Source organism: Sturnus vulgaris, chromosome 20, assembly GCF_052056855.1.
Source record: "Sturnus vulgaris isolate bStuVul1 chromosome 20, bStuVul1.hap1, whole genome shotgun sequence".
Lineage (NCBI taxonomy): Eukaryota > Metazoa > Chordata > Aves > Passeriformes > Sturnidae > Sturnus > Sturnus vulgaris.
The window spans coordinates 10,920,675-10,943,983 of record NC_142262.1 but is presented as its reverse complement, the minus strand read 5'-3'; the positions used below and the strand labels follow the sequence as shown (position 1 = coordinate 10,943,983).

At 51.9% G+C, this 23,309-nt stretch overlaps 1 protein-coding gene across 1 annotated transcript in view; it reads right to left on the bottom strand.

The window, feature by feature from the left end:
• Positions 1-23,309, bottom strand: part of STX8 (syntaxin 8) — a 97,838-nt gene that overhangs the window by 63,865 nt on the left and 10,664 nt on the right. The window contains exons 5-6 of the mRNA XM_088176510.1: positions 21,589-21,713; positions 20,264-20,356 (exon numbers count right to left, since the gene is read on the bottom strand). Of these exons, the coding sequence (XP_088032636.1) occupies positions 20,264-20,356; positions 21,589-21,713 (218 nt within the window). The remainder of the gene's footprint in view (positions 1-20,263; positions 20,357-21,588; positions 21,714-23,309) is intronic.

Below are 23,309 nucleotides of genomic sequence, written 5' to 3'. Positions count from 1 at the left end.
AAAATCATCATCCAGCCCCAAAACTCAGAACTTTGATAATTTAGCACATGAATGTGTGCCATGCTGGAGTCTTCTCTATCCCCAGGCTGGTGCTCTGAAGCAGCTTGGTCCTAATAATAATTTCCAAGTGAAAATATATTTTTATAGTGAGTACATGAGGTAGCCCATGTCCTAAGCTCAAGCAGAAGGAAGCTTTCCTCCCAGCTTATCTGATTTTCTATTCATTGCTAACACCACATTTTGGAAGGCCACTTCAGAGTTCAATTCTCACTGCTAATTTTCTTTGGCAGGACCCCAGGTTATCTGCAAGGCCTGGCTGAGAACCCAACTGCAGCAATGTGACACCCACACCCCTCTGCACAGCAACTGAGTAACACAGGGATGTGGGAAACCTTCAGATTCCAAACTAAGGGCAGGTGGCAGACTTATTAACATCAGACTCCAGAGGGATGCAGGAGTTTGAGAGGCAAGGAACAGCAAAATTAAAAGATGCCCTCCCAGCCCCCAGCCTGCCTGGGGCACTGTCCCTGCCTGGAATGATCCCCCCCTGCCCCACATTAATGGGGGGACCTCCTGCTTTCCCTGTCCCTGCTCCTGTCCCAGCCCCCAAAACAGGCACAAGGAAGGTCCTGCTCACCCCTGCAAGCCCAAGCACAGCTCGATCAGGGAAGTATCATCTGGAGAAAATGAAGCAGACAAATGAACACTGCTCTGCTGGAGCATCCCCCAGGAGATTTCTGAGCTCAGTCAAGTCCTGATGGATTTTTCCTGAAGCCAAGGACCATCCCACATCAGTCCCCTCCACCACTACCTGTCTATGCTACAGCAGAGATAACAAACCTCTGCAATATAATGAAAATATTTAAAAGAGTTTTAACACAGTAAAATTGACAATTTCTAAGTTTCTTGCCCAAATGACCATGCTTCCCATCCTAATTCCCTCACACAAAGTGACAAAAATGACAAAGCCTATGATAACCAACCAGTAAGAACCAAAAATATTCCCTCTACACCCAGAAGTGACTTTGCTCCACTAAGAAGGAGAAGCTGATCCTGATCCCTCTTCCCAGTGCTGCTGCAGGGCACCACAACCCCAGTGCTGACACAGATCTGGGGCTTTGTCAATGGGACTGGGCTGTCTCCTGGTGCTGCCATATCTAGATCCTAATAAACACAAAGCTCAGGGTTATACAGAACAAACAACTGGACAGTTTACACCAAATGTTACCTTATTTTTTATGTGTGATTTGCCCAAACCATACCAAACCAAACTTTCTGAAATCCTGGCAGGACTGGAAACCAAAACTCCTTTCAGCATTTGTGCTCACACCTGGAGGAGCTGATGCAGCAGCAGGGAACCCTGGGGTCCCTGGTGCCCAGCCCAGGGTGTCCTGTTCCAAACTGGGAAGTGTGGCCTCAGTATCTCAGAGCCAAATCCATCCCTTTTTATCACAAAGGTATCGCTTGAATTCCTACTCTGAGCCTGGAAAAAGGCTGTCAGGCCCAGATGTTTCAGACTAAAGACTGGCCCCAAACCAGCATTTTTCAGCAAACTTGGTCCTGTAAGAGAATTTCCAACAAAATGTTAAGATCAAACACCCCTGGAGCTGTTTCAGCACAATGATCCACGCAGCCAAAAGCCAGATTTGATTGTGCCCCTGCACTTTGATGCCAGACACTTCATGTTATGGGACCTCATGTACCTTGTGTGATTTATTCCCCTCATGCTGAAGTGTTCCTTGTAAAACTGTTGGGAGAAAGTAAAGTGGAATTTTGTCTGCTTCCACATCCAAGACTTGTACTACTGTTGTGCTGGAGGATTATTGCAGCTATTGATGTCTGGAAACAGCAGTTCACAGGGAACAACAAGTACACCCCACTCCCTCCCAGAGCTCCCTGGGATCATAGGAAAGGACTGGAGGCAGGCAGCAAGGCAGGGGATTCTTCACAATACAGGCATAAACAGGATAATACCCACATCAACTTGGTTTGGGATGCAGAGGGATGAAACACATTTAATACATCAGCAATTCAGACAAAAAGGTTACACTCAAACTTGCAAGGAAGCTACTTTAATTTATAGGAATAGTTATAAACTGATAAAATCATTATTCTATAAGTGATATTGGGATGCTCTAAGATATCAGTTTCAACATTTTTAAAGAATGCCAAGTTTATGTCACATTAATTTTGTTTCTGACTGAAACATAGCTTTGAGGAAGCAACTGCTCTCAGCTTTCCCTCTGTCTCCATCAAGCTGCCCTGGCATTAAACAGAAAAGTCTGACACAGAACAGACCAAAACTCCTCTGATAAAAATCAGTTCCCACAAACACTGTGGGCACAACCTGGCACTTCAACTTTCTTTAAACTTAACACTTAAAAATTACATGGCAAATAAGTGCTGCAACTATGAATTGGTTCTGTTGCCTCACCCCAAGCCCAACTTCTTGGGAGCAACAAACTGGAATTGTGAGCTGTGCTGGCCACCAGCCCAGTGTGGAACAGTTCCATCCCGAGGATTTTGGGCATGGTAAGTCAGCATCTCCAGAGGACTGGACAGAAGAGTCAGAGCAGCAATATTTTCTGCTCAGGAGGACAGGACAGATGGGGAAGAGGAGGGATGAGCTGGCCACGCACTTGGAGGTAATGGGAAAAGCAGGAGATTGTGCTGGAGAGCCCTGAGCAGCCAGCTCGGGCTGAGTAAGCCCAGTTCAAAGCACTCCTCAGATTCCAGCAATACCTCACGAGCACGACGTGCCCAGAAACGTGGTTTTCTTCTCTCCTGCTCTGTAACCGTGCAGCTTCCAGCCCTACAGGTTTTCTGGGAAATCTATTAAAAGTCCATGAAGTGCCCAGCAGCCCTGACTGAAATCACCATGACACAGGAGCATCAGGTTCCCACCAAGCATGACCCCTTTAAAGCCTGGATATCACCTCCTCTCCAGCAGGGCCTGGGCAAGCAGCTCCTCCAGGGATGTGGGACATAGCAGCCTCCTCCTCCTTCCCCCCATGAAACCTCAAAAAACCCTCTGAGAAGGGGAAGGCACAGAGGAAGCACTGAAGTCAGAGTCTTTAATGTACACACTGAAGAAGAAACCATCAAGCTGTATTTCACTGCCACAAATAGCAAATATTTAAAAATAAAACATTATTTTTAGCCTAAGTGTGGTGCTTAAGGACTCGAGAATAAAGCATTGCCCTGAGACAGGGAAATGTCATCATGAGAAAACGCTGAAGCAGCCGTGTCCTGCTCAGTGCACACCAGCTCAGGGCAGAGACAGCATTTGGGATCCACTCTCAAACCTTAAAACCCCCCCTGATCCAGCCAAAAACCAGAGGAGAATGAGTCAGGTAGAACACCTTGATGTATCTACAAGGATAAAATAAATAAAATTATACAGAAACTTGTATAACATTTTCCTAGATCCTCTAGCAAAGGCTGCTCTGCACAGGGCAATTTATCCCCTGCCTTTCTTTGCCACAAGCAGTGACTGTAAGGTCAGGATATAGAATTGCAGCTGCTCCAGACAGGTAAGGATTTACCAAAAAGGGGCTGTAAAGGAGAACAGACTGGGTTTGTCCCTTCCTGCTCCTTTACGACACATGACAGACGTCCTAAGAAAGCAGGAAAGCAGGCTGGGAAAATAAATCCCCTCTCCACAGTCTCAATTTGAGATTTTCTTGAACGGAGGAAAAGCTAAATTAACATGGAAAAAATCATCAGCGTTTTGAAATATCTACAATTACAGTTAGGTTTTGTTTTCTTTTTAAACAGTTTAAATCAAATGCCTGAAGCAGCAGATGGGAAACTCTCATGTGCTAAAAGTTGAGGCTTCTACCAGAGCTCTCCATTAGGAAACGAAAGACAAGGCTTAAGAAAGAAGATGCTTAAGATCATAATTCTTATCAAAAAAATCCTGAAAGGCTTAAAAAAGTTGGAAACTCATTTCCCCAGCAGTTCTGGTCCCCGTGCAGACAGATGGAGGGAGACAGCTTCCCCCTCCCCAGCGCGGGGTGGGTGAGGTAGGGATTGACTAACTGTGGAAAAATCCACATAACTGAGAAGACAAATGTTGAACAGTTATTTTATGGCTTGAACTATTGAAGGAAAAAGGCAGCCCGTGCCAAGGGGCCAGCCAGGCTCATTGTGTGAGAGCAGCGCTGGGCAGCAGCAGAGCTTCCATCCCCGCCAGGTGCGGCTCTGCCCGGGGCTCTGGGTGCTGCAAACACCCTGAGAGAGCAACAGCAGCAGCACCATCTCCCCACGACACACACGGCACCATCTCCCCACGACACACACGGCACCATCTCCCCCATCACACACACGGCACCATCTCCCCACGACACACACACGGCACCATCTCCCCACGACACACACACGGCACCATCTCCCCCATCACACACACGGCACCATCTCCCCACGACACACACACGGCACCATCTCCCCACGACACACACACGGCACCATCTCCCCACGACACACACACGGCACCATCTCCCCACGACACACACACGGCACCATCTCCCCACGACACACACACGGCACCATCTCCCCACGACACACACACGGCACCATCTCCCCACGACACACACACGGCACCATCTCCCCACTACACACACACGGCACCATCTCCCCACGACACACACACGGCACCATCTCCCCACGACACACACACGGCACCATCTCCCCCATCACACACACGGCACCATCTCCCCACGACACACACACGGCACCATCTCCCCCATCACACACACGGCACCATCTCCCCCCATCACACACACGGCACCATCTCCCCCCATCACACACACGGCACCATCTCCCCCCATCACACACACGGCACCATCTCCCCACGACACACACACGGCACCATCTCCCCACGACACACACACGGCACCATCTCCCCACGACACACACACGGCACCATCTCCCCCATCACACACACACGGCACCATCTCCCCCATCACACACACGGCACCATCTCCCCCATCACACACACACGGCACCATCTCCCCCATCACACACACGGCACCATCTCCCCCCATCACACACACGGCACCATCTCCCCCCATCACACACACGGCACCATCTCCCCCATCACACACACACGGCACCATCTCCCCCATCACACACACGGCACCATCTCCCCCCATCACACACACGGCACCATCTCCCCATCACACACACGGCACCATCTCCCCACGACACACACACGGCACCATCTCCCCACTACACACACACGGCACCATCTCCCCACTACACACACACGGCACCATCTCCCCACTACACACACACGGCACCATCTCCCCACTACACACACACGGCACCATCTCCCCCATCACACACACGGCACCATCTCCCCACGACACACACACGGCACCATCTCCCCCATCACACACACACGGCACCATCTCCCCCATCACACACACGGCACCATCTCCCCACGACACACACACGGCACCATCTCCCCCATCACACACACACGGCACCATCTCCCCCATCACACACACGGCACCATCTCCCCCATCACACACACGGCACCATCTCCCCCCATCACACACACGGCACCATCTCCCCACGACACACACACGGCACCATCTCCCCCATCACACACACGGCACCATCTCCCCACGACACACACACGGCACCATCTCCCCACGACACACACACGGCACCATCTCCCCCATCACACACACGGCACCATCTCCCCACGACACACACACGGCACCATCTCCCCCATCACACACACGGCACCATCTCCCCCCATCACACACACGGCACCATCTCCCCCCATCACACACACGGCACCATCTCCCCACGACACACACACGGCACCATCTCCCCCCATCACACACACGGCACCATCTCCCCACGACACACACACGGCACCATCTCCCCACGACACACACACGGCACCATCTCCCCCATCACACACACGGCACCATCTCCCCCATCACACACACGGCACCATCTCCTCCATCACACACACGGCACCATCTCCCCACGACACACACACGGCACCATCTCCCCCATCACACACACGGCACCATCTCCCCACGACACACACACGGCACCATCTCCCCCATCACACACACACGGCACCATCTCCCCACGACACACACACGGCACCATCTCCCCACGACACACACACGGCACCATCTCCCCATCACACACACGGCACCATCTCCCCACGACACACACACGGCACCATCTCCCCACGACACACACACGGCACCATCTCCCCCATCACACACACACGGCACCATCTCCCCCATCACACACACGGCACCATCTCCCCCCATCACACACACGGCACCATCTCCCCCCATCACACACACGGCACCATCTCCCCATCACACACACGGCACCATCTCCCCACGACACACACACGGCACCATCTCCCCACTACACACACACGGCACCATCTCCCCACTACACACACACGGCACCATCTCCCCCATCACACACACGGCACCATCTCCCCACGACACACACACGGCACCATCTCCCCCATCACACACACACGGCACCATCTCCCCCATCACACACACGGCACCATCTCCCCACGACACACACACGGCACCATCTCCCCCATCACACACACACGGCACCATCTCCCCCATCACACACACGGCACCATCTCCCCCATCACACACACGGCACCATCTCCCCCCATCACACACACGGCACCATCTCCCCACGACACACACACGGCACCATCTCCCCCATCACACACACGGCACCATCTCCCCACGACACACACACGGCACCATCTCCCCCATCACACACACGGCACCATCTCCCCACGACACACACACGGCACCATCTCCCCACGACACACACACGGCACCATCTCCCCCATCACACACACGGCACCATCTCCCCCATCACACACACACGGCACCATCTCCCCCATCACACACACGGCACCATCTCCCCCATCACACACACACGGCACCATCTCCCCCCATCACACACACACGGCACCATCTCCCCCATCACACACACACGGCACCATCTCCCCCCATCACACACACACGGCACCATCTCCTCCATCACACACACGGCACCATCTCCCCACGACACACACACGGCACCATCTCCCCCATCACACACACGGCACCATCTCCCCACGACACACACACGGCACCATCTCCCCCATCACACACACACGCCACCATCTCCCCACGACACACACACGGCACCATCTCCCCACGACACACACACGGCACCATCTCCCCACGACACACACACGGCACCATCTCCCCACGACACACACACGGCACCATCTCCCCCATCACACACACGGCACCATCTCCCCCATCACACACACACGGCACCATCTCCCCACGACACACACACGGCACCATCTCCCCACGACACACACACGGCACCATCTCCCCCCATCACACACACGGCACCATCTCCCCACGACACACACACGGCACCATCTCCCCCATCACACACACGGCACCATCTCCCCACGACACACACACGGCACCATCTCCCCACGACACACACACGGCACAATCTCCCCCATCACACACACGGCACCATCTCCCCCATCACACACACACGGCACCATCTCCCCCATCACACACACGGCACCATCTCCCCCATCACACACACACGGCACCATCTCCCCCCATCACACACACGGCACCATCTCCCCACGACACACACACGGCACCATCTCCCCCCATCACACACACGGCACCATCTCCCCACGACACACACACGGCACCATCTCCCCACGACACACACACGGCACCATCTCCCCCATCACACACACGGCACCATCTCCCCCATCACACACACGGCACCATCTCCTCCATCACACACACGGCACCATCTCCCCACGACACACACACGGCACCATCTCCCCCATCACACACACGGCACCATCTCCCCACGACACACACACGGCACCATCTCCCCCATCACACACACACGGCACCATCTCCCCACGACACACACACGGCACCATCTCCCCACGACACACACACGGCACCATCTCCCCATCACACACACGGCACCATCTCCCCACGACACACACACGGCACCATCTCCCCACGACACACACACGGCACCATCTCCCCCATCACACACACACGGCACCATCTCCCCCATCACACACACGGCACCATCTCCTCCATCACACACACGGCACCATCTCCCCATCACACACACGGCACCATCTCCCCACGACACACACACGGCACCATCTCCCCACTACACACACACGGCACCATCTCCCCACTACACACACACGGCACCATCTCCCCCATCACACACACGGCACCATCTCCCCACGACACACACACGGCACCATCTCCCCCATCACACACACGGCACCATCTCCCCACGACACACACACGGCACCATCTCCCCCATCACACACACACGGCACCATCTCCCCCATCACACACACGGCACCATCTCCCCCATCACACACACGGCACCATCTCCCCCCATCACACACACGGCACCATCTCCCCCATCACACACACGGCACCATCTCCCCCATCACACACACGGCACCATCTCCCCCCATCACACACACGGCACCATCTCCCCACGACACACACACGGCACCATCTCCCCCATCACACACACGGCACCATCTCCCCACGACACACACACGGCACCATCTCCCCACGACACACACACGGCACCATCTCCCCCATCACACACACGGCACCATCTCCCCACGACACACACACGGCACCATCTCCCCCATCACACACACGGCACCATCTCCCCCATCACACACACACGGCACCATCTCCCCCATCACACACACACGGCACCATCTCCCCCCATCACACACACGGCACCATCTCCCCACGACACACACACGGCACCATCTCCCCCCATCACACACACGGCACCATCTCCCCACGACACACACACGGCACCATCTCCCCACGACACACACACGGCACCATCTCCCCCATCACACACACGGCACCATCTCCCCCATCACACACACGGCACCATCTCCTCCATCACACACACGGCACCATCTCCCCATGACACACACACGGCACCATCTCCCCCATCACACACACGGCACCATCTCCCCACGACACACACACGGCACCATCTCCCCCATCACACACACACGGCACCATCTCCCCACGACACACACACGGCACCATCTCCCCACGACACACACACGGCACCATCTCCCCATCACACACACGGCACCATCTCCCCACGACACACACACGGCACCATCTCCCCACGACACACACACGGCACCATCTCCCCCATCACACACACACGGCACCATCTCCCCCATCACACACACGGCACCATCTCCCCCCATCACACACACGGCACCATCTCCCCCCATCACACACACGGCACCATCTCCCCATCACACACACGGCACCATCTCCCCACGACACACACACGGCACCATCTCCCCACTACACACACACGGCACCATCTCCCCACTACACACACACGGCACCATCTCCCCCATCACACACACGGCACCATCTCCCCACGACACACACACGGCACCATCTCCCCCATCACACACACACGGCACCATCTCCCCCATCACACACACGGCACCATCTCCCCACGACACACACACGGCACCATCTCCCCCATCACACACACACGGCACCATCTCCCCCATCACACACACGGCACCATCTCCCCCATCACACACACGGCACCATCTCCCCCCATCACACACACGGCACCATCTCCCCACGACACACACACGGCACCATCTCCCCCATCACACACACGGCACCATCTCCCCACGACACACACACGGCACCATCTCCCCACGACACACACACGGCACCATCTCCCCCATCACACACACGGCACCATCTCCCCACGACACACACACGGCACCATCTCCCCACGACACACACACGGCACCATCTCCCCCATCACACACACGGCACCATCTCCCCCATCACACACACACGGCACCATCTCCCCCATCACACACACGGCACCATCTCCCCCATCACACACACACGGCACCATCTCCCCCCATCACACACACACGGCACCATCTCCCCCATCACACACACACGGCACCATCTCCCCCCATCACACACACACGGCACCATCTCCCCCATCACACACACGGCACCATCTCCTCCATCACACACACGGCACCATCTCCCCACGACACACACACGGCACCATCTCCCCCATCACACACACGGCACCATCTCCCCACGACACACACACGGCACCATCTCCCCCATCACACACACACGGCACCATCTCCCCACGACACACACACGGCACCATCTCCCCACGACACACACACGGCACCATCTCCCCACGACACACACACGGCACCATCTCCCCCATCACACACACGGCACCATCTCCCCCATCACACACACACGGCACCATCTCCCCACGACACACACACGGCACCATCTCCCCACGACACACACACGGCACCATCTCCCCCCATCACACACACGGCACCATCTCCCCACGACACACACACGGCACCATCTCCCCCATCACACACACGGCACCATCTCCCCACGACACACACACGGCACCGTCTCCCCACGACACACACACGGCACCATCTCCCCCATCACACACACGGCACCATCTCCCCCATCACACACACACGGCACCATCTCCCCCATCACACACACGGCACCATCTCCCCCATCACACACACACGGCACCATCTCCCCCCATCACACACACGGCACCATCTCCCCACGACACACACACGGCACCATCTCCCCCCATCACACACACGGCACCATCTCCCCACGACACACACACGGCACCATCTCCCCACGACACACACACGGCACCATCTCCCCCATCACACACACGGCACCATCTCCCCCATCACACACACGGCACCATCTCCTCCATCACACACACGGCACCATCTCCCCACGACACACACACGGCACCATCTCCCCCATCACACACACGGCACCATCTCCCCACGACACACACACGGCACCATCTCCCCCATCACACACACACGGCACCATCTCCCCACGACACACACACGGCACCATCTCCCCACGACACACACACGGCACCATCTCCCCATCACACACACGGCACCATCTCCCCACGACACACACACGGCACCATCTCCCCACGACACACACACGGCACCATCTCCCCCATCACACACACACGGCACCATCTCCCCCATCACACACACGGCACCATCTCCCCCCATCACACACACGGCACCATCTCCCCCCATCACACACACGGCACCATCTCCCCATCACACACACGGCACCATCTCCCCACGACACACACACGGCACCATCTCCCCACTACACACACACGGCACCATCTCCCCACTACACACACACGGCACCATCTCCCCCATCACACACACGGCACCATCTCCCCACGACACACACACGGCACCATCTCCCCCATCACACACACACGGCACCATCTCCCCCATCACACACACGGCACCATCTCCCCACGACACACACACGGCACCATCTCCCCCATCACACACACACGGCACCATCTCCCCCATCACACACACGGCACCATCTCCCCCATCACACACACGGCACCATCTCCCCCCATCACACACACGGCACCATCTCCCCACGACACACACACGGCACCATCTCCCCCATCACACACACGGCACCATCTCCCCACGACACACACACGGCACCATCTCCCCACGACACACACACGGCACCATCTCCCCCATCACACACACGGCACCATCTCCCCACGACACACACACGGCACCATCTCCCCACGACACACACACGGCACCATCTCCCCCATCACACACACGGCACCATCTCCCCCATCACACACACACGGCACCATCTCCCCCATCACACACACGGCACCATCTCCCCCATCACACACACACGGCACCATCTCCCCCCATCACACACACGGCACCATCTCCCCACGACACACACACGGCACCATCTCCCCACGACACACACACGGCACCATCTCCCCCATCACACACACGGCACCATCTCCCCCATCACACACACGGCACCATCTCCTCCATCACACACACGGCACCATCTCCCCACGACACACACACGGCACCATCTCCCCCATCACACACACGGCACCATCTCCCCACGACACACACACGGCACCATCTCCCCCATCACACACACACGGCACCATCTCCCCACGACACACACACGGCACCATCTCCCCACTACACACACACGGCACCATCTCCCCACGACACACACACGGCACCATCTCCCCACGACACACACACGGCACCATCTCCCCCATCACACACACGGCACCATCTCCCCCATCACACACACACGGCACCATCTCCCCACGACACACACACGGCACCATCTCCCCACGACACACACACGGCACCATCTCCCCCATCACACACACGGCACCATCTCCCCACGACACACACACGGCACCATCTCCCCACGACACACACACGGCACCATCTCCCCACTACACACACACGGCACCATCTCCCCACGACACACACACGGCACCATCTCCCCCATCACACACACGGCACCATCTCCCCCATCACACACACGGCACCATCTCCCCCATCACACACACTGCACCATCTCCCCCATCACACACACGGCACCATCTCCCCACGACACACACACGGCACCATCTCCCCCATCACACACACGGCACCATCTCCCCACGACACACACACGGCACCATCTCCCCCATCACACACACGGCACCATCTCCCCCATCACACACACACGGCACCATCTCCCCCATCACACACACGGCACCATCTCCCCCATCACACACACGGCACCATCTCCCCCATCACACACACACGGCACCATCTCCCCACGACACACACACGGCACCATCTCCCCCCATCACACACAGAGCAGCAAAATTCATAACAGGCTCAGCAGCACAACCCACTGCTGGGGCCATTTGCTGCTGCCCAGGAGAAGCCATATTTTCAGTCACTTCCAAGGAGAAAAAGCTTTAACGACTGAGGCTGGAGATTCCCAGCTTGGAGCCTGCTTCCAGATGAATTTTTAAAAATAAAATAAAATAAGGTTTCAGCCAAAATATCCAAGCTATTTCAGAACAATGCTGTTTCTTCCATGTTAAGACTCTGTAGTGGCCTCAGGAGCTGCTGTACCCCAATGTTTTCAGTGACACACACAGAAGATAGAGGGGGATGGAGAAGGACCCAGGAGGGGACTGGTTGAGCAACAATGCTGGAATATGGATGGGTGATTTCAAAAGTGAGGATTAGACACATTCAGAAGGGGAGATTAAAGATCAAATCAATAAAAGCAGCAAAATCTGAAGGAAGCCAAGTTATAGAAGAGAGAAGAAAGAGCGAGCTAGGGAAAGTCCCAAGAGAAAGTAAGAACATGCCTAGCCCAGCTCCTGCTCTAACTCAGCTGAAGCTGTCTGGAACGACTCATGCTCCTAAAGGTGTCCCCCAGCAAGGGCTTCCCAACTTCCTGACACAGGCTGGGTAGGATTTTTTGCTCCCTCTGACCTCGACTCAATCCTGTCACCAAAAGCCTCCCTCCCCTCTTGAAGCAGCTTTGTTTCATTCTTCAAGAGCCTTGTGTTCCCATCTCACCTTCCGTCCTTCACCAGCTACCCCAGCAGGTGCCCTTGCCCGGGGGTGCCACCTCATGCTGCACATCAGGCTCTGTGCCCTGTCCATCTCCCCAGGCAGCCCAACACAAGCCATGAACAGCCAATCCCTAGGAACATTTATTTATCCAACCCTTGACATTCCTAGGGAAGGGAAATCATTTGTGCCGATACTGCCACAGACTTACAAGGATGCCTCATGCAACAGCACCAAAGCTGTCCTGAAGTTCAGATGACACCTAATTCTTTCCATAAGGCTCTTGCACAGAAAAAAATCCAAATTCATTTCACTCTTATAAGGCCAGAGCTGTCATCTCCCCAGTGCTTACAAGGAGTTTGGTCTGCTGTCCCAGTCTGACTGCTAGAAACCCATCCCAGCAGAGCCTGACAGGCTGCACAAGGATGGAAACCCATCCCAGCAGAGCCTGACAGGCTGCACAAGGATGGAAACCCATCCCAGCAGAGCCTGACAGGCTGCACAAGGATGATTGCTCCTTGTTCCTCCCCGTGCTGTCAGCAGCCCTCTGTGAAGCCATGGCCAGGACACCTCACACCTCCCTCATGCTGCTCCAATCATCCAACACTGCTGAAATTACCCTGAGCCTGAGCTCCAGAGCTCCCTGTGCAGGTTCCCATCTGGCTGCTGCCCCAGGCTTGGAGACAGATCCATTCTGCAGTGGCTTCTCTGCTTTTTCCATGTTTGTTTTAAGAATACCAGCAAATTTCACAGATAAATAAACACTGAAAATACTGAAGCAGCAAAGATTAGGAAATACTAGAAATACTTTTTTGTGTAGATACCTTTCTCAAAGCAATGCAAACTCAGTGTAACCTTGGTTTCCATCACCCAGCAGGCAGCATAGGCAGGGTTACTTCCTTGACAGATACTGAATGATTTGTTTTCTCCTCATCACCCAGCACAAGCACATTCCTCATGGCCTGCACACAACTCCAGCTCTGCTCTGAAGAGTTAAAGCTCCCTCACAGACCTTCCCACGATGGCCCTCCTGACAGCAGGTCTGAGTGTATTTCGATTTTGACAGCTTCCTTGGGAGATGAAACACTATTATTCCAACTCAGACAGAAAATAGGAAAACTAATAGTTAAGGTTTATTTTGGATGTTCAGTAAAAGAGATTTTGAACCTCTCTTTTTAAAACCACATGCAAACCAAACCTTATCTACCTTTCCAAGCAATATTTCCTATATTTTGATGTATTTCAGGGACATGCTTTTGTGGTGGACTTGGCAGTGTCAGGTTTACAGTTGGACTCAGTGATGTCGAAAGTTTTTAATGAAATGATTCCACATCCCCAGTCCTTCCTGATCCTCAGAGGTCCCTTCCCAGCCCAAGCATTCCATGATTCACTGTACCCAGAGCTTGCCCAGTGCCAGTGCTCCAGAGCCAGGACAGAGCCTGGGGTGCCCAGAGGGAAGCACTCGTGGAAAAGCTCAGCTTTTGAGGGATGGGTTAACCCCCCTCACTCCTGGGCAGCAGCACACACAGCTCTATGCTCTGAGGCAACATTTACCTGCTGCTGCTGCCACAAACACTCTCACAAGCCTGGCCTCACTCTCTAAACGTATTCCCACACCTGGAAGGAACAAGGCAGGGACCTCACAAACACTTTTTGTCACCACATATGCACAGATCAACCCCAGCAGAGATCGAGTCCTGTGCACAAAATGAAGCAAGACCTGCAAAAACAGTGCTCAAGTGTTTTAGGACTAAAAATACACCCGAGAAGTGCTGTGTAACCTCAGGTCTGCACTTCCAGCTTCTCAGTGGTCATATCCAGCCTAAGTATTGCACTATTTAGACCACTCAAGACAAAAAGCAAAGTTAATTTTTCCCCTAGGAAGGGTTAAATCCACTTAAACCATGTGTAATAAAGACAGAGCAGTGCCCCAGTAACACTGAAGTTGTTTCTGTTCCATACAATAAGCTCAGGAAGCAAAATTAAAATCTATCTGCATGGCATGAGGTCACTTGGGCTAGGGATGGTTATTTTACATCTGAATATTAAAAACATATGGTCCTCTAGGGAGGTTTCCAGCAAAGCTGAACCTGCTGGTGCTCAGCCTTTCCCAGGGAATGCTGAACACCTCCAGAGCCCACCAAGCAGGACTGGAGCCATCTCCAAGGGGTCACAGCAGGCAGGGCTGGAACTCCATAGGATGAAAACAGATATTGTTTAGACGAGATGATGAACATTTCTAAAAATTCAATCTTTAATCATTTGTGATTTACAAACTAATCCTAACAATGATGCAATGCATCCCCAGCCCCACTGCTCTGAGGCTCATAACTCAAGCACAGCCCATACACAGTGCTAATTAGTTTGTATTACAGCAAAAATGCTCTTAATAAACAGAAATGTGAAACGGCTTTTGGATTTTGCACTAGCCATATAAATAATCTTTAGGAGAAGCCCTTTACTGTCCATATCCTGGCTGCACCACGAGCTTGGAGCTGAACACTGCCCTGGGAGAGGACAATCATTCCTGGTGCTGTTTCCAAAAAGTCTTTGTATCACCAGGAATATTTTCACTCCCTTTACTGATGATGCCAGGACAATTCTCTGTGTACACACAGCAGCAGCCAGAACAAGTCCAGTCTCAAGCAGTTTGGGGGCAGTGTGTTTTGGTTTGAAAGATAGGTGTTTGCTAGGGAAGGTAGGAGTTTTTTTTGGATTGGAGAATGAAAACTTCTTTTTGAATTACTATAATTTTGAAATTAAGGGGCTTTTAAGCAAAGATATGGGGATAAGAATAACAGGTTTTTTTATTAGTATAGTAAAATAAGGCAAATAAAACAACAAATATGGAATTTATAATAAATAGAAACAGGGATTCAGTAACAGTAACAAAAATCCCACACCACACTGAGCTGAGTCCCCCCTGGAGGGTTTTGTGCCACCCACTGTGACCAGAGGTGACACTGCAACCTTGATTTGCAAAGCTATTGTAAACAAAAACATAATGCTACAATTTCTGGTCGGTTTCAGAAACTAGATTTCGACAAGAAATTCAAAATGTTACATAACCATATAATTATAGGATTATTATGAGAGATAGTTTGTTTCAAATGATCCAGTCTGGTTAAGAATATCCTGGCTGGGTACAGCATTCTCCTAGCCAGGAAAAGGACATAAAGAGCCTGATTTTGCAGCTTATCTATTTATGAACTTATTTTTGCTCTGCTATAAACTTCAGAGGAGCCGGAAGCAAAAGAATCCATCCTCAACAGAGCAAAGCAAAGGGACACTGACAGGGGAAAATTGCCAAACAGGGCAAGTTTTGCAAGCTCCCAATATTTACCATCCATGCCAGAGTACTCCATTCTCATGCAAGCATGTCACAATGAGAAAACAACATCTCTATAAGGGTAAAACAAACAGCATTCACAATTTCTGAAAGCATTCTTCCACAATTATTGCACTAGATTAGATTGCCTCATCACCAGGGCCAGAGGCCATTTACACTATTTTCTTTTTTTTTTTTTTTTTTATGGAACAGATGAAAGGATTACAGAAAGTTTTCTGGGGCCAAATTTGGAGCTAATGATGGGAAAATTCTTTTGCTAATCCCCACTGCTAGCAGACTCCTGAGGCTGGAAAAAAAACAACGTCTCCTGGTACCCTGCTCCTATTTTGCTCATCAGTGCAAAGGTTTGCAAAGGCCCATCAGCTTTAAGCAGAGCCATAAAACCTGCAGGACAAGGCTACAGTGAAAACTTGAGTAAAGACCCGCGTGAGACTCCCACTCAAACTGGGATGCTGCACAATGAAAGCCAAGGACGGGACTGAGCCATCCCACTGTACCCCGGGGAATGGGCTTTGCCAGGATATTCTGTGCCAGGCAGGCTGGAGGGATCCATCCCACCTGAGCAGTCCCTGCAGGCTCCATAGGATTCTTGGATGGGGAGATGTGCAGCTAAGCCAGGGGCAGGGACAGGGACTTTCCACGGGCTTTCCACGGGCACAGCTCCCAGCAAACCCCAGCGATGCCCTGGGACAAAGCTGCAGCCCTGCTCCTCCTCCTCCTCAGGAGCAGCAGACACCACGAGGCACCTCCCTCCCAAAGGCAGAGTTTAATCACTTCGCAGTCATTTAACAAACACAAAGGAATTTGCATGCACCGGCTCTGCGAGGAGTAAACTTTGCATAATTAATCAATCCCTGGGTCCTGCTGCATCTGCAAACGCACAGCTACACCCGCTGGCACTCGGGGGAAAATGCCTGTGGCCACCTCGGAGAGCTGGGGACTGCAAACACCTCCAGAGAGCCAGAGCTGCCTTGGAATGGGAAAAACAGACCTGAGGAGCAAGTCTGGAAAATCAGTACCCAACTCCCTAAAGCCTAATTCATTAATGCACATTATCAGCTACTTCTGAATGAAGCCAGGTTTTATTTGAACACCAGGACGAGCTACAGGCACCTCCTGAGCTGCAGAAGGTGGGAACATCCCCGGCAGGTCGGGGAAGTGGAAGTCAAGCTTCCCACAGAAAGGGGTGGTTTGATGGAAAATGTGACTCGAGGAAAAAGAAATGTTGAAGCAGCACTTAATGAAGATGAACTTCCCCTGCCTCCCCACAATACAGACGATGCCATTATCACTCAGCACCAGGAAGGAAAGGGATTCCAGGGAAGGGGAAATTACAGGGCAGTTATCCTCATCAACCTGAGCGTGCAGCAGTGACACGAGCTTGGCAGAGCGCCTGAGCAAAGTCTGCTCATGGTTAAGCACAGGGCATGAAGTAAGATGTGCACAGGGAAAACAGCCCCTGGAAAATGTTGCTAAGGACTTCAGCTTTTCCAGGGTGCCAGTGGCAACAAAATGTCTGACCTTATTCCCCCCATATCCGCCAAAAAAGCCCAAAAAAAGGGATTGCATCAGGTCAGCGGAAACAGGGGAGTCCCACTTGCCTGGCAGGGATGAAGCCAAGTGCTGAGTGATCTGCCCCCACATCTGTAAAGTCAGGCTATTTCCCAACCCTCCTGGACAGCTTCAGCATCTCCTGATGACACTTCCTGCATGGCTGGCAGGTCTGCCTGTGGCTGCGGGACATGACGAGCAGGACCAGCACACACAATCCTCACCACTTCCCACCCCAAGCACTCAGCAAAGTTTCCCTCTTTTGAGAAAAGAGCTGCCTGTAGCTCAAGGTAGAGCTCCCATGAAAACACAGGAATTTTGCTCAAGGCTTTCTAACTATAAGACAAACAGCAGTACTATTTGCATTCTTTATAAAAATGAGGGTTAAATACATTCCATTTCACAGACATTTGGAGGCCTCATTGCTAGAAGAAGTCTGGCAAAAATGGCACAAAGCACAGAACCTTCAGGGTCCCAAAAAGGTAAGAATTCGGGGAACCACCCCCAATCCCCAACAGAGAAGTGGGACACAGATTGTACATTTTCCTGAGGAGAAACCAAAGTTTCACCGAGTCCATAAACATGCTCATGCTTCCCACCCGTTTCCTATTTGGATCAAAAAAAAAGCAATTAATTTGACTTTTTAAGCAACCATTAATAAAGAAACCTATGAGATGAGACCCCTAATTGAAAATGTCTTTCCTTACATGAGGCAGAGGATCCAAATATGCCAAGAGCACTAAGCATTGTCTCTCCTAGCTGCACAAATCCTTCTTTAACAACCTTAAGATTAATAAACAAACACATATTCTAGGCATTTCCTATCTCTCCTGGATTTAGCTGTGGCAAATAGGAGAAATCCATCCTCCTGCTTCAGAACAAGCTCTCATGCAGCACCTCACGGCAGTGATGTGAATTTGGGAACTCCTCACTCCAAGCAAACTCACAGAGAGATACAAAGGGAAAATGTCATCCCAGGAAGAAGCAGGTTCCAGGATTTGATTTCAGGGCTAGCATTTCTTAGCAAGGACAAGGCCACTGCCCTGCTCAGTGGTGAAACACAGGGGTGCAGCCTTTGTGAGAGGGAGAAGCTGGCAGGTCCCCAGGGCTCTCCCAGGACTATTCCAGGAGGAACGGAAAAGTCAGGAGCACTGGAGGATCTGCTCTCCCAGGGCCAGCTCATGGCATTGCACAATGAAGTGAGTAACACAGCAGATTTACCAGGAGAGCAGTTCCACTTGGCCCCTGGCTCCTCTGAAAGGAAATAGGTGCTCTCCTGGTTCAATATTACACTTTATTTGATCTACACTCACTGCCACAAACTCTCCCAAACCCAATTCTTTGGAGCAAACAATGCAATGCTGCTCTAATTGCTGGCTCAAGACTTTTCCATTCAGTTAATCAGGAAAGACACAGAATGAGAATGCTCAAGTGAAGCCCTGCAATACATAAAAACTGTCATAGAATGGAAAAATGCAGAAGATGAAGTGCAAAATTAATTCTGTGCTTTGGACCAGTAATCACCAATCTCTTTGTTCACAAGTGGGGCTTGGGGAAACACCCCAAGGGTTTTACACTGGACACAGCCCACAGGGAAAGGAGTGAGGCACAATAAAATCAGGTGATTAATGGGCAGGATCTGCAGTGCTTGCTTGAACATAAACCTTTAGTGTCAGCTGCTTGCTCTGTGGGCAGAAGGAGCAGTTGTGTGAGGAGAGAAAAAAATAAATCCCAGTCTTACATAAAAGTGAGGCAAAACTTGTCCTTACCATTCTGCTCATCCAGCTCATTCCCAATTTCCTGGCCCATTTGTTTCTGCCGGGATATGATTGAAGAAAGAGCATCGAGTCCAGCATCTTGTTCTGCACCAGGAAAACATATTAAATTATTTTTAAAAGTTGCTGAAATGCCAGGCTACATAAAATAGGTGGAAGTGAAGACAAAAAAATCTACTCTGCGCTTAAACGGCTAAAACGCATTAAGAAAAACACATGAACACAATATGAAAATTAATCTTTATGGCAACAGCACTCTTGAAATAATGTGAATGATGGGTAAATAACTTCTCTGCTCTGGCTGGGACATTTTGCTGAGGATCCAAAAAAAAAAAAAAAAATCCAAGAATTTAACATTCAGCTGTTACTCAATCATAAGTGCAGGGGATTTTCTGGCACACACAGAACACTCCTGATTAGCCTTTTTAAATTTTCCAAGCAACTTTTAACATGAATAAAAGAAAACAGGTGATGCAAACACCAAAGAACTCGGAGATATTTTTAAAGCTGCAAGGGGACACAGAGGGTGGGGGAGAGCTGAGGGCAGTGAAAGTGTGTTGTGTTCTCTGCAGAAGTGAAGAACCATATCCCCTGTGCCCTGCAGGGAGCCCCTCAGCCACAACGTGCAGCTCTCCCTGCCCAGGGCACAGCAGTGATGCCCAAATGGGGTGGCCAGGACACCCTTCACTTCAACAGCCTCATTCGGCCTCAGTTTAATTACCTATAATGTAATTAAAGCATAACTGAGGTTCCTCCTGGACCAGACAGGTTCTCCTGAGCTGCACACAAGTTGTTCCCATGCAGAATGAAGCAGGCTTTATCTGGAGACTGATTTCATTCCATTCCTGCCAATATTTAATTGCCTGGAAATGACCTCATTAAGCACCTGACCTCCTCAGGCTGAGGTTTCCCACCACTTCCAAAGTTGGAGATTCCTTATGGGTGCAGAGGGCCAAAATGTAAAGATCCTTTTTGGATGAGTTAATTCTTACCTCACCTTAATACCTTAACTGTTCCAATTCACAAGACATTTAATGCACCCAGCAACACCCCAACATCCAGTGCAGTTATGTGATCACTGCACACCAAAACCATGAACATGGGCAAAATCAGGACTTGCACCATTTAGTTTAAGAAGTTGCATCCAGTTAAGAACATTGCAAGCACAATGCTGCTCCTGCAAATACAGAAAGCTGCCTGGAGCCGCTGCATTTGACATCTGTAAATAATAAAATTTCAGCACAGGTTGGTGTATTGGGGTTCAAATAAAGGCACCCGAGACCCAGAGATGCTCAAAACAACCACAAAGGCTCTTGTACCTTCGATGATCCTTCTCTGCTGCTGCCTGAGCTCATCAAAGCCAAGTCCTCTGGTCTCCTCTGACTCTTCCAAGAGCCAGGGGTTGGTGACACCTCGTTTGGCCCCTCCTGCCATGAGGCTGGACCTGAAAAGAGTTCCAGTGAGTGATTTCCAATCCCAAGGCCTGGCTGTGTGCTGTGCCCCTGGCAGGCAGCAGCACACAGGGCTGAGCAGTCCATGGGGCTCTGTGCAATCCCAGGAGCAATCAGCCAAAAGCAATCCCCAATAACACATCCATCTCACAGGCTGCAAGTGGTGAGGAAGGAGAGAATTCATTTCACAGGGATAAAGAGATTGTATAACATATCCACACACTGCATAGTATATCCATATAAAATGTTGTTTGCATGTAGAACACACAACATTCCTGGGAATACACATTATTCCTGTATTTTGTGGTCAAAGCACAAACTTATAAAAATACTGCTACAGCCTCAAACAGTAAAAGGATCCACTTGTTAAGAGATGTAAATCAGATGAGACTTGTAATTCCCTGCAATCCTGACCAAACTTAACCAGCAACATTCCTGAATTTCAAGAACTTAGATGGACACAGCTCCCTTCCTGCATGTCCCAGTCTGGCATCAACCTGAACAAGAAGCCAGGAACACACACTATTAAATGAAAGAATAATTAAATTATGGGTTTTCTTTTCAAAGAATTATGACTTGAGATTGCTCACATTACAGACACTTCCCTAGTGACCACAGAAAACAAGTTTTCCATGTCCAGGGCACATAAATCCAAGCAGTAAAATGAAACCCCACTTAAATATTTCCTCAGTACCAGATTTCTGGTTTCTGCCTTTCAGCTCCTCACTGGTTTCTCCTACAAGACAAACCTCATGACAGACTGAGAGAGCCCTGAACCCAGAACTGCAGCTCAGTTTTGGGGGGAGGCATGGTAAGGTTGCTTCCCCACAGATGTTCACAAGTGGGAGCCCGTGCTTTCTGCTTTCCTTTCCTTAAACTCTGTATTTCCTTCCCTATTTATTTATTTATTTTTTATTTTACCTTTTCTCTGCTCTTTCCCAAACAACCCAAGAACAGAGGACTTTTAGAATCTCTCAAATTCTCAATGTTTTTTAATTACATCAAGACCTAAATTTGAATGTTGCCATTGTTTTGGTGTTTTTAATGGAGTTTTCAATGCAGTTGTTCTCAGGAGATCTCTGATGCTGCCCAGTGCCCACATCTGCTGGACATGGCTCTGTGGCCCAAGGCCGGGACAGGAGGTCACTGAGCACAGGGACAGCGGGGCCAGGAGGGGTCAGGGCCCTGCTGGCACTGAAGGGTGTCCGAGCACAGCCCAGAGCTCGGGCCGGAGCTCCTGGAGGAATCCTGGGGAGCTGGGGACATCTCCTGGCCGTGGGATGGAGCAGCACTGCTGGAAAATCCCCCCCACACGAGAGCTCTGCAGCTCCTCTCCCTGGGCACTGACACGTGGGTGCTCCACTCCGGTTCAAGGTGAAGTCAGAATGAAAAATAGGAAAAAAAACAAACTTTTTTTAAAAATAAAAGTAGCTAAAAATCACTTTTCATAAATCTCAACATTTCCCTTAACCACCCTAGTGATGCTGAACACCAAAGCAGAGCCAGCCCTGCTGTGCCACAACCAGCTGGGTGTCAAGGGCAACACCAGAGAGGAGCTGGGATTCTTCTGCATTCCAGTCCTGCACCTC